The sequence below is a fragment of the Elaeis guineensis genome, chromosome 1 (assembly GCF_000442705.2).
Source record: "Elaeis guineensis isolate ETL-2024a chromosome 1, EG11, whole genome shotgun sequence".
NCBI lineage: Eukaryota > Viridiplantae > Streptophyta > Magnoliopsida > Arecales > Arecaceae > Elaeis > Elaeis guineensis.
Genome location: NC_025993.2, coordinates 185,451,172 through 185,464,344, shown reverse-complemented (window position 1 = coordinate 185,464,344; position 13,173 = coordinate 185,451,172). Strand labels below are relative to the sequence as shown.

The 13,173-nt window shown below is 35.2% G+C and overlaps 1 protein-coding gene across 2 annotated transcripts; it reads right to left on the bottom strand.

The window, feature by feature from the left end:
* Window positions 1-303: 303 nt before the first annotated feature.
* On the bottom strand, window positions 304-7,175 carry LOC105036270 (protein LEAD-SENSITIVE 1). 2 transcript variants are annotated; one of them, XM_010912034.4, is made up of 2 exons: window positions 6,837-7,175; window positions 304-1,235 (listed from the first exon to the last, which is right to left on the bottom strand). In XM_010912034.4, the coding sequence occupies exons 1-2, from the start codon at window positions 7,090-7,092 to the stop codon at window positions 457-459; spliced, it is 1,035 nt and encodes a 344-aa protein (XP_010910336.2). In that variant the 5' UTR covers window positions 7,093-7,175; the 3' UTR covers window positions 304-456. The 2 variants fall into 2 exon arrangements, with proteins under 2 accessions (XP_010910336.2, XP_029118003.1); XM_029262170.2 differs by lacking the exon at window positions 6,837-7,175 and adding an exon at window positions 6,175-6,804.
* Window positions 7,176-13,173: the final 5,998 nt, after the last annotated feature.

Sequence of the window (13,173 nt, the reverse complement as noted above, 5' to 3'; positions counted from 1 at the left end):
GACGAAATTTAAAGAGGGTCAAGTTGTAATTTTGCTAAACTTTAATTGGTTCAGATTCCAAAGATTGGCCGTGCAATTGATGCAAGAGAGAGCTGCCTACATTAGGCACAAATCTCCCTGCTTTCTATTCCGATAGTGATCGTAGGGTCATTTTCCTAGTCGATGATTTGAGCCTTCTGGGGGGGGGAGAATAATCTCTATAAGATGGGCCACACAGTGGTGAGACAGTGTCTAGAGCCAGGTTTTATAGCTGAATCTTAAAATGAGACTTGGAATCAAGCAATCAAGAACTCCGGCTGCAAATTAAAATCGAAGCCCAACTTTATTCTTTTCCACACAAAATAAACATTATACATCAAAATGTATGAGATATATCATACACTGATGACCTGTCTTCACAACAATGAAATGCTTATATTAGATAACATAATTTCCCAGTGAATAAGGCCCTCAAAATTAACCTTCAACTTGTTCAACAGAATGACTATTTGAGTGTGTGTTTCCAGCTACAGTCTCTGGTGCTGATTCAGGCTCAACCGTGCTAGACTCTGGATGACTATTTGAGTGTGTGTTTCCAGCTACAGTCTCTGGTGCTGATTCAGGCTCAACCATGCTTGACTCTGAAACTAGCCTCTCGACAGGAATCTTAACAACATCCCTGCGAACTCCAATATCAGATACAAACCGGCCAATGCAGTACATACCACTAGCTACCACCACCAACCCACTAGCGCTAGTAGTCAAGAAACGAAGAGGAGAAGAGGCTATCGCCGTGATCGCAGCTGTCAAAGATGTCAACTGTCCACTTCGTCCCACACTGAAAGAGGTCACTATGAGCAGACCTGTCTTGCAGTATATTGCAAAGTCCTCACAGTTGTTCTTGAATATACTATACATGCCAAATCCATTATTGAGTAGATATTTGGCACGATGAAGGACAGCATCAGGTGGGTCTGAAGCAGCCAGTGTGCAGGTCCCACCTCGAGCTTTGGCAATGAAGAAAGCTGGGGAGACAGAGTAGTGGAAAAAGTAGAGATTGCCTTCAGCAAGGAAGCAATCAAGGCAGGACATTATTACTCCATGCAGATTGCTCTGATCACCACATCTCTCACAGGCAGTTCCCAAATTAGATGGAGAAGAGCTGAAAAGAATTCTGTCTAGGACAGTTCCTGTGCCAATCTCCTCACCTGCTGCTCTTGTGAAGTGGATGACCATGCCATCTCCCACATATATCCCTAGGAGAAGACAGAAGTGGCACTTAATAATGTGTAGAGTTACAGAAAGCCAAATGTTATTTATCACAAGAACGGCATGCAGTATCTTGTCCTATTGAGCCAGAAATGGTCCAAAATGAATCCTAACATACTTTGTCTGTCATGATCACAAAAAAATAAAAAATAATAAAAAAAAAAGAGCCTCTTTTTGTTGCTAACCTGCAAGGAATAAGCAAGGATGATTCTCATGATTATGAGAGTGTAGTATGATGTTATTTAGAAGCCACAAACATACAGCAATCTTAAGAAGTTCTAAACTTTTCAAGAAGCAAACAATTAAGAGAACATTTCTGTGCAAAATCGGGTGGGGTTAAAACTGAAATAACACATGGCATTGCATGGCAGATCCAATGAGTACGTCATGGAAAAATATGTAAGATATTTATTTCTAGAAAGGCCATGCCATAGGCAACCAAGAAAGGCTCTCCAGACAGGAAGCCTGATCATAACAGATGGGATGTTGAACCTGGGTTTTGAGTCCATGCCAGCTGGCCAATACCAAGCAAGGCCGATATTGGGCAGCACAGGGTCGGCATGGCATCCATTATATCATTTTTTACAATTTAACATATATATATATATATATATATATATATATATTCCTTTTCCTTTGGGGTGGGATTCTATTTGGACTGCGTCTGTGTCAAGGGCATTTTCAGTTAGGGTCAAGTATGGGTTGAACTTTAAATAGGCCGAGTATAGGTCAGAGCTTTGACCTGACTCGGAGCATTGTAGTAGAATTCTGTTTGGGTTGAAATGATTTAGGTCAGGTTGTTATGTTGGCATTTTTCTTAATACTAGTTATTCAAGTTATTTTGGAAACTATCCTATAACAATTATAAAGATTAGATTTGACAGGCTAGGGTAATTTTATTAGGGACTGGGTCTTGCAAAGTGGATTTGATTAGGGTAAAATGGCTGATCTGGAATATCCCATGGGTGGGTATGGTCAAGAGGTCTTGACCTGATCTTAGATCATTATGGTATAATTCTGTTTGGGTTGAAATGATTTAGGTCAGATTATTATGACCTTGAATAAGAATTTTTCGAGTGGCTGGTATTTTTCTTAAAACTAGTTTTTTAAATTATTTTGGAAATTATCTGGTAACAATTATAAAGATTAGATTTGATAGGTTAGGTTCAGTTTGTTAGAGACTGGGTCTTGCTAAGTGGATTAGATTAGGGCAAAATGGTTGACTTGGAAGAACCCATGGGTGGGTATGGTCAAGACATCTTGACCTGTCCTTGAATTGGGTCATGTATGGGTCAAGCTTCTCTATCTTGCTATCCCCACTTGACCCAACCAGACCTAATCCATTGCCACCCCTATGACATACCCTGTGCTACTGGTACTTGAATCCCTGTGTTAAATAGCTTGGTTGCAGAACTTATATAAGTTGTCTCCTCTTCTAGTGTATTTAGGGTTCTACTCTCATGAAAAGGTGGGGATGTTCATTGAAAAATAACCATCAAAAAGAATTTTCTGAGTAAAACCTAAAAGGAATTACCTATAAATGTTCTCAAGCATGAAAAAAATGAATTATAGATAAATTTCTAAATTTTGGATAAGGTACTGCCTCAATGTCATCAAGCAGTTACATATTTTCTGTTAAGATTTTAATCTATAAGGTGTCACACAAAACTAAAACCAGAAATTCTCAAAGGATAAATTACAATAACCAGAAAAAAATCCATAAATGAGTCAAAAACTTATATTCATAAGCCAAACACATTTTATATGAACTATATTATAGTGAATCTCTGGTTGAAGCTGCAAAATGGCATGATAGTTGGGTAAAGGAAATTACTGGAACTGATTTTAGTGTCACATTTTCTTGTTTCTTTTTCTTGAAGCAAAAAATTTCACTAAAGTAACGGTTAAGGGTGCGTTTGGTTACACTTTTTGATTTTTGATTTTTGATTTTAAAAAAATATTTTTTATTTTTTTTGATTTTTGCTATTAAGTAAAAGCAAAAAAGTAAAAAGTATGTTTGGTAACTACGTTGCTATAAAGCAAAAAGCAACATTTGGGGACGGCAGATGAAGAGCTCGACGAGGGAGAAGGATTCAAGAAGGGGGTAGGGAGGTGAAGAGTTCAACGAAAGATTCGGGCTCTTTACTTTTTGGTTTGACGTTTTAGATGTGCGGAAGCAAAAAAAAGCAGAAAAGCAAGTTTTGAAAAGCAAAAAATTTTTGCTTTGCATATAAAACAATTATTTTGATTTTTTTGATTTTTGCTTTTTGCTTTTCATGGTGTTACCAAACGTTGCTTTTTGATTTTTGCTTTTTAAAAATCAAAAAATTAAAAAAAAATACTTTTTTAATGGCTAACCAAATGCACCCTAAGCATACACAAAATGTAATAGCAGTGCCCGCATAGTACATCTATAATGTGCTTGGTGCTAGGTGAGAATCAATTATGTAAAATCATCACTGAAAATGGTTAGACCTACCTGAAGGACTTGAACAAAAACAACAAAAATGTAGTTGAAAGCATCTTGTCAAATAGGCAATGATAACTAATAACATCATAATTTGCTTCTAAACAAATTTATTTTTATTGGTAGATCATGGTAAGTTTATCAAGAAATAAGATAAAAGATGAAAAGAGGAGAAACTAAGGTAAGGAGGCAACCAGCCCTGGAATAAATAATAAAATTTAGCAGCAGATTGACAAATATGTATGACATTAACCCGCCCTACTAGCAATATGTTTGACTTCATCCTCCATGAGAATTGGACACAAGGAACCCTTCAGAACTTTCACAAAACAAAGGATAAGCTGAGTCACCAACCATCCATGACAAATATGCTCTAGTTTCTTAAGCTAGTTTCTGTAAGCCTTATTTCTCATTCCATTAGTCTACTCCAAGGCAAAGCAAAATACAGCCAAGAGCAACTTAAAATCTCAAAGAATTCTTAAAATCAACTCATGTCCTAAAATCTATTGTTTGACAAGACAAACTATCAGTCACTGCACTTGCAAGTGTACAGTCTACTATTAGTTACTTCTACAAGTCAGAACCTGTTAAATGATTCAGGAATAAGGTTTACATGCAACAGATTCAGAATGGAAAATGAGTTCAGAACAAAGATAGTGAAGTAGAAAGGGACATACACCGACAGCTATTGTGCTTAACCTCATAATTTTGGAAGTATACCCACCAGTATTAATTCTTGTTTATGTGAGAGAAAGGAGTAAAGCACATGGTCAATATGAAACTTGTTTTAGTCCATTAGAATAGGAAAGCTCAAATAGATGAGCAGCAGTAACAGATTAAAATTAACAAAATTAATACTAATGGGAAAAAAGCAATCCAGAAACTTTCAGTATTCCAGATATAACTAATTAAAGACCAAGAACAATAGTTGAAAAGCTTGGAAATTGTAAATTATATGATAAACAGCTGTCTCAAGTCTCAACCATGGAATTTTGAAGAGAACACTAGTAGAAATTTAGATGTGCAAGATAAAAATGAAAGCAATAATATTATGCACAAGCATTTGCTAAAAAATATCTTGTTTGTGACAATGCTTATAAAGAGGGGACAGTGTTTATAAAGAAAGCCAATCTACGCAAGCAAACAAAAAAGAGAAACATGATAGCAAATTCACAACTGATAACAGGGGACAATGCTTATAAAGAAAGGAAGTAGATCATGCAAGCTGACAACTCCTGTTACTGAAACAGTAAGAATGGATCATTGTGACATCAGACATTCCAACAAATGGTTGGAAATTAGCTTTGGAACGGGGAGTAACCAAAGCTAAAACCCTGGAATGGAATTTATGGCCTTCAACTTGTGGGAAGGGACTGCTTCAAAGAAATTGTTAATTCAATTTGAAAGTTGAAATGTTCTTTCTCCTTCAAAAAGCTGCAAGGCAGGTTATGTTTCCAATTGAATTTGATTGTCCATTAGATCCAAGCCATGATTTAAACATTTGTTTTGAAGGGAATTCTCAAGAGATGGCCTTACCAAAGCAGATGTCAATGCAAACAGGTTCCATGCTCTCAATCATGGCCTCAATGTATCATTGTAACTTCATCTAGAGCAATTGGTGGTTCCTGACCAAAGCGTAGACTCTTGTCTACTAAAGAGATTGAAAACTTTGGCATCTAAAGAGATTGAGCAAGGACCGCATTTTGATGGTATGCATTTTCTTTTTATCTTTTTTGAAGAAGATAAACAGAGGACTTTTTGAGGATGGGCCTTGGCGCCATAGTGAGGATAATCCATTGTGACTTGGGTGTCACAAGTTTGAAATATGGAAAACCTCTCTAAATCCCATAGTAACAGGAGCGTCATGCAATGGAACACCCTTTTTATAAACATAAAACTTTCTAGAATGATTTTAGATGTGGAATGTGATTGGAAGAAAAATTGGGTCATTGAGTGATTTCGTATTTGTTGTTTTCCTCACTTTGTCTTGATTTCCCCCTAAAGTTTATATTGCTTTCTAAGTGTTATTATTAACTTCGTTTTGTCTATCCTCTTAATCTAATTTTGATTGAAATTCTACTGCTTATTGGGATGGAGCAGAAGGCGCACTTACAATTATAATGCTTGAATGCAAGCCTAAAAAAGCATGCACATGCACGTGAACGCAGACAAACACACACAAAAGGATGACAGAAAGAATGAGGAGACATTTAACAGGTGCACCTCATAATGCTACGATCTAGTTGATGTAGAATTGCTCCGAGAGACTCGAGATAATGGATGACTTTGTCAAATGAAAAAGTAGTTGAGGCGTCAGATTGTTTTTCACCTTCAATTAACACTGGACTCCCATAGAGAAAGTGAAAAGAACCAGAGTTGCAATCAACATTACAGAAAGCTCTGATGACAATGTTTCAATAGTAAGATCAAGTATGGCCCCTGCAATGTAAACTACTTACAGGCATCATAATTTGGCAGCATCTTGAATCCATGGAGTGGATAGGCAAACCCATAATCATGACCGACAAGCCGTCTCCCGACTATGTGGAGGAATCCACCATGTGCTGATATAGTACAATCTGGGGTCATTGTTGCAGCAGAGCAACACCCCTGAGACCAACATAGCAAATATACCTCAAATGTGCGAGCATGGGGGTCAAATGGTGCAAGGGAAAGATGGCGCTGTTCTCGAAACTAGGAGAAGAGACTAACTTGTTCTGCAGCGACCTACACGTGTCGGAAAAGTAGGGAAAACTATGGAGTAGCAGAAATCTAATCTAATCAACGAATGTTGTAGCCAAAAGGAAGGATCCCATTCCAGAAATTGCAATATATGGTCGTATCCCTTTCGAAGGCTCGTTGTTCAACCACCGCCGACAATGTCGCCCACGTTCCTTCCTTCTCCCTAAAGAATCGGGAAACAGATATCGACATCCGGGTAGCCGAACCAAAATTCGGAAATGGGAGCACATAATTTAAGAACGAAATCAAGAAGATCTTGTCAGGGAGAACCTCAACCAAACCTAACCTGTCCTACCCACCTCTCCTCTCCTCTATTTAAGAAGATGATGCGTAATAACGCAAAGGAGGAGAAGAAAGAAGCAAGGGGAGAGAGAATCACCGTGGTGGGCATAGATGTAGCCCTTCCTCCAGGAGTAGATGTGATCCCCGGGCTTCAGCTCCTCCCTCTCGATCCGGTTCGACAGCACCGTCATCATCCCCCCGATCGTCACCAGAGAGACAAGAGAACGGGTTGGGTCTCCCTTCTCTCTCTCTCTCTCCCCCCTCCCCCGCAACGCGGCACCCCTCTCCCCAAGCGGAGTTAGAGAGGGCTTCTGGGCTTGCTTGCTTAATGGCGAAGGAGCCTCGGCGTTCATTCCGTGCAAGCACCCTGGGCCGTGGCCCGAGGAGGGAACCGAAACTTGGATTCGTTTGTTAGGCTTGGCTGGCGCCGCAAAACCAACATGATGGCTCTCGTCACCATCGACTTGTGATGGGCCAAAATTACTTGATCTTGATCTTGATCTGAAATAATAGTGATCATTTTCATGATGATATTAATGCTCCATTGGAGATCGTACTCGTATCTCATTTATTATTTATTATTTTTATTTTTTTATAAATAAAAATAATAAAATCAATCCAATTCGATAGATATATATTTTATTTAAATCTGATTAAATTTAAAAAATAGAGTTTGATTGAATTTATATTCAAATTTGAAAAAAATTTAAAAACTGTAGTATAAATATGGATAAGATATAGATAATACTATTTCGAACTCGAATCCGATCCGATCCTACAAATATGAATAATATCCAAATCTATATCCATATATATATATATATATATAGTTAATATGATAATTATATTAATTTCATTAATTATTAAATTATATTTATATATTTTTTTTCTTTATTTTCATTATCTTTTACTATCTCAAGTTTCTTTTTCACTTAATATATTTTATTATAAAATAAAATAATTAATATTTTTATATCTTAAAAATATTATAATTTTAAATTTTTCATTTTTTTGAACAAATCTTAATAGAGGTAGTCTTATTTTATTTACAAATAATATATTTTCATCTTTATAAAATGAGAAATATAAACTTATTCAAAATATCAATAATAGTAATAATAATAATAATTTTTTTTATTATGATTTTATTTTCAAATAGACAATTCTAATTCATCCTATGACAGTGATTCATGTTTAATTTATCTCATAAAAATTAAATTTAAAATTAAAAAAAATATCAAGTCCATGTTAACCAAGCCAATAAAATAATAGAATCTAATAAATAACTATTTTGATACTATATAATCATTAACATATATTTTATAATAAAAATAATTAGTAGTTTTGGTTCTAAAGTAAAAAATTGAAAGTAAAATATTCTCATTACATATTGTAGCTAAATAATTTGTAGAGTTGCAGTTGTCACTTTATAAAATTATTTGAAAGTTTGGTATCAAGTTCACTATTTTTTTAGCATTATATTAAAATTTATAAATAAAATAATAAATTTAATAATTTTATTTTATATTGAATTATAATTTTATTTTTATATTTGATTTCTATAAATTTGGACTAATAAATTACGTTCTATGTTGAATTAGTAATTCTGTTTTGATTGATAATATGTATAAAATTATACTGATTGTTTATTTTTTTGGATATGGGATGGATATTGATTGAATATGAAAAAATAAATTATTCATGAATATCTCTAAATTTATTGAGTATGTGGATGCATATTTTTTTTTATCTGATCAAATATTGAATAAAATTTAAATATAAAATATTAAATTTAAATTTAAAAATAAATAATATATTATTTTATTCAAATTTTATCCGCTGCCATCCCTACCTGTGGACGATTGAAATTCGCAGGGAAAAAGGTTAAGCCGGACTTCCACGGGATAGTGTGCGGATGGGTTTGCTTCTCCGATCAACCAACTGGGGAGAGACGTGCCCTGTGCTCCTGTGATTTAGTTTAGAAATTACTGCGCAGGTGCCTTTGCAATCATTGCTATCCTCTTCCAAACGCTTGCCGGCCAAAAACTACCCGTATCACCTTACGCTGAGACATTGTTTCCCATATAAACGCCCCCATGGCCGGTGGTCCGCAAACGACAAGTGCATGTCCGTCGCATTAGCCAAATTTTTTTTTTTTTCTTCTTCTTCTTTTTCTCCCGTTGGAGGGGGCCAAACCTGAATTAAAAACGTGCGAAAGTGATATCCCGAGTAAAATACCGTGAAGGGGCCAAGCCTGAATTAAAAACGAACGAAAGTGATATCTTAAATAAAATATTATTATTATGCATCTAAAGACTGAAGTATTAGATTTATATTCTAAAAATCAATTATTAACTAACACATTATATATTTTTAAAGTTTAAATTTATACTTGTAATATTTTTATTATAAATAAAAGACTTTTTCTTTTCAATCATGCTTATGTGTCCATAATTTATCTTAAAAATTAACAAGGATGATTTTTGTATATTCTTAAAGAATTAAAAATTTGAGACATACATTAATTAGTGGTTAATTTCTAAATACTCCCGATCAAAGGATCATCACGGAGGACAGTGATTAATCCATTTGAGATCGGTGCACGGTTCACCTTCCTTGTGGGCAGATGAGTCTTGGATCTGTAGTATAGAGCACTGGGATGAAGGTGTAGGTGGTTATTAGAGAACAACTTGTACAGAGTATGACCAACACGAGAATCACATGATTGTTTATTCACTCGTCAGTGATTTTCTCGATGCTGCAGTAGTATGAGTGGTCTTTTGACCTGCGGTGATATTGGCTATTCGCAGCGAAACTACTGAGTTTGATTGCCGTTCCCTTGATCTCTAGCCATTCGGATCCTTACTGTGTATGTTAGCTTCAGTAGGTTCAGATTCGCTGTTTGGAGTAGGATGCACTTAGATGGAATTTATCGACCTTGATAGAAAAAGAGAAGTTCTATATGATTTGCGAGATTGAGTTCAGAAAGTCTTTGGCCAAAGCAAGTATGAATACTGAAAAAGAATTTCCATAGGATTCACAAATGAACTCAAATCGAACCAATTTTACATAAGATTGACGATGGGGTTTGACGAGTTTTCCATGACCTCCATCAAGTCGGGACTCATAATAGAATGACTAAATCATATGATAACTGCACCTAGGAGTTTATTTTTTCATTTTACTAGATCGTCACTACATACTGCTAGGTGTCACTGGTAGATTGTGAGACTCATCGGGCGTCATCTTGATGATCGATGGCCCTCGAAGGGTAGAATTAAAAATATTCTAATCCATCGAAAATAGTTTCGATGATATTATGATAGAGATTACAATATATCTCACTACCAGATAGAATGAAACTTATGGGGTCACACATTAAGGGATTTAATCTCGAATTTGTCAATTGGACTTATGAAGTTCTAATTGGGTTAATGTTTATTTGAAATTTTATTAGGTCTATGAGCATCATGCTAGTACATGGTTAAACCTAATTCTTCTCGAGACTTTGATTTGATCAAGTATATAGCCTTGAACCTAACCTAAATTCATTTGGGTTTAATTAGGCTCTTAATTATAAGTCCAAGAGAATTTAATTAAGTCAATTAGTTGACATAATTATCCTAATATTATCTCTTTCATATCTCCTAATTATCTCTAAGTATGCATGTGGAATAGATAGAAGAATGGGTGGCATAATTTTTTTTTTGAAAATTATTGAGCACCATATCCTAGAGGGGCCCACCCCCTCTTATGTGTAATGGCATGAAGAAAAGAGGGTGGGGTCCATGCCCCATCTCTTATGGCTGGAGATCCCTTGTGGGGTGCCAAGAGTTGGCGTCCTAATCATCTGACATGTATTCCATGGATGACTATTGTACATGCTTAAAAGGGCTGATTAATTACCTTTTATATCTGATTTTAGTTGGCTTAAATCATATTTAAAAGATAGAGGATTCTTATGAGATAAAGATCTATCTTTTTAAGATGACAGGGTTCCTAATATATGTCAGGGCTTATGTCTATTTAAAGGGAGGTCTCTAGGGTTTCTTAGTATTGATTTTTCATCAAGAAAACCTTTCCTCTCTCCATCTCCATGCCTCCTCTCTCTCATATTCTTCTTTTTCATGTCCAAAGGTTGGGTGTTCTCTCTTCCACACGCTTAAAAAGAGTTCTGGTGACTTAGAGATTAAGGATCGAGGAGAAGAAGAAGAAGGCTGTAGATCAAGGAGTTGATCTCTCAATTAAGATCAAAAGAGTTGATTAGAGTCCTGAAGGCCAAGGTTCTTCTTGAGAAGAAGAATCTTCTATGAGAAAAAAAATTCGAAATTGATCCCGATGGATACCTGTAGAGGCCGGACGCACAATCCGATGGATACCTGTAGAGGCCGGACACATGTGCGGCTCCATCTTCTACAAATCTTTTATCTGAAACGGTGAATTTCTACCTGTGCAAAGGTAATAAGATATGATCTCATATTTTTCTTAAATTCTAAATTAATTATATGTGCTTTCTTCTAGACTTGGGTAGGTTTAGATTTGATATCTTGCATGTCGGGTTAAAGGGTTTAACCCAATTTATTTTTCTCTGCATGTTTTCAAAATTTTAAAATTTACACATGCTGCCTATCCTATTTTCTATCAATGGTATCAAAGCTAGATTTTTTAAAAATATATATGATCTGATTTTTAGGTTAGATCTGAAAGTTTTAATGATTTAAAATCAATTTTGTACTGATATAAGGTTGTTCTGGTATAGGGTTTACCCCCTATACTGCAAAGTTTATCCTAGTACGAGATTGATTGATTCTGAAAATTATTTTCAAAATAATTAAATCAAATCTTTTAGATCTAAAAATTAATATATATGATATGTTTATTTTTGATTTAGATCTGAAATTAGAATGATTAAAAGTTCATATCAAACTGGTATAAGGTTGTCCTGATATAGGGTTTATCTCCTATATTGTAAAGATTGTCCCAGTTTGATGTGAATCAATTTTTGAAAAGGTACTTTCAAAATATTTTAATCATTATTTTAGATCTAATTTTATATATATTTGATATGTGTAAATTTAGTTTTAGATATTAAATTAATGTATTTGTGATGCATATTTAATTTAGATTTGAAACTACATATATTCGATATATCAAACTAGGTTTAGATCTGAAACAGTTTCAAGATCATAAACCATTAATAGCATGCAATGAAATATAATCTAAAATTATTTTTAGATCTAAAATTAAGTTATTGCATGTGGGTATGGGTTGAACAAATTAGGTTTAAGTGATCAAACTACAATTATGGTCTAATTAATTAGATCAGGCTAAAACCTATTTTTAGATTTTGAGCAGTTGATTGAACCTAATCGATGGATGATTGAGATTAGATCAAAGGGGTTCAAAGTCGACTTTAGTTATAGTTGGTCGCATCGATTCATATTTTGATGTGAGTTGATTGACTCAAGACTAAAATTTGGCTCAGTAGCTCGGGGCCGTTTCAATAGGTTAATCTAATCAATTTTAATCGATCAATTTGGTGTCTAAGGTAAGTATTTAGAAGGTGGCTATTTAATTGGTTCCATTGTCTGATCTGGTCAATTTTGATTGGTGTCTAAGGAAAGTAATGGGGGGACCCCCATGCATCTTAACTTACCTGACCATATTGGGAGATTTAGTTTCGTATTAGGTTACTTGTTGACTTGAGTTCACCCATGCCAGCTAGGCTAGTTAGACATGTTGATGTGCTAATCTAATTTAATCAGTCAGATGTTAGATTTGCTGATTTAGAAGAGACCTAAATCTAAATCTCCTCATTAAATATTAAGTCTAGAAGTCTTCCATCGTTGTAGAGATGCGGGTGCCTTCCTGGTGTTGATCGTTCTCGGCTGGTTACAGTGGTTCGGTTACATCAGGAAGGTACAACCACTCTATTGACATGTGATGTCTCGGGGTAGAGATGGGGTTGGGCCCAATAACTGTTAGGTGAGGGTCCCAATGATGGCTTTGCATCCGCTGGTGAACGATGGGTTTGACTTAACTAAGGAATGTGCCAATAACTGTTAGGTGAGGCCATAGGACTTAGAGACCTAGCCCGCTACATCTTACTTAGTGAAGCAATGGATAAAGTGTTGTCCACTCATCAGTCTGTACTCACCAATAACTGTTAGGTGATGTGTGTATAGATTAATGAGACCACAATACCCACTTGAAATCGATCGCATATAGATTTTCGTTTCTCCACCTGAGGAGTGTGGGAGATTTAAAAAAATAGTGAGAATTTTTTATTTATTTTTAAAGTTTTTAAAATAAATAATATTATAAGTATAAAATCTAATTAAAAATTATTCTCTCTGCGGATAACCATGTCAAGTTCAAATCCTTTAATCCGAATCCTCAATACAAATAGATTGACCAGCACCAATTACAAAGAC

What these genes read in the sequence shown, in the direction of transcription:
- LOC105036270 (XM_010912034.4), bottom strand. Translation starts at nt 7,092, where the DNA reads ATGAACGCCGAGGCTCCTTCGCCATTAAGCAAGCAAGCCCAGAAGCCC. An exon ending in CTACATCTATGCCCACCACG is followed by an intron (nt 1,236 to 6,836) that starts GTGATTCTCTCT and finishes GTCTTCTCCTAG; the next exon opens with GGATATATGTGGGAGATGGC.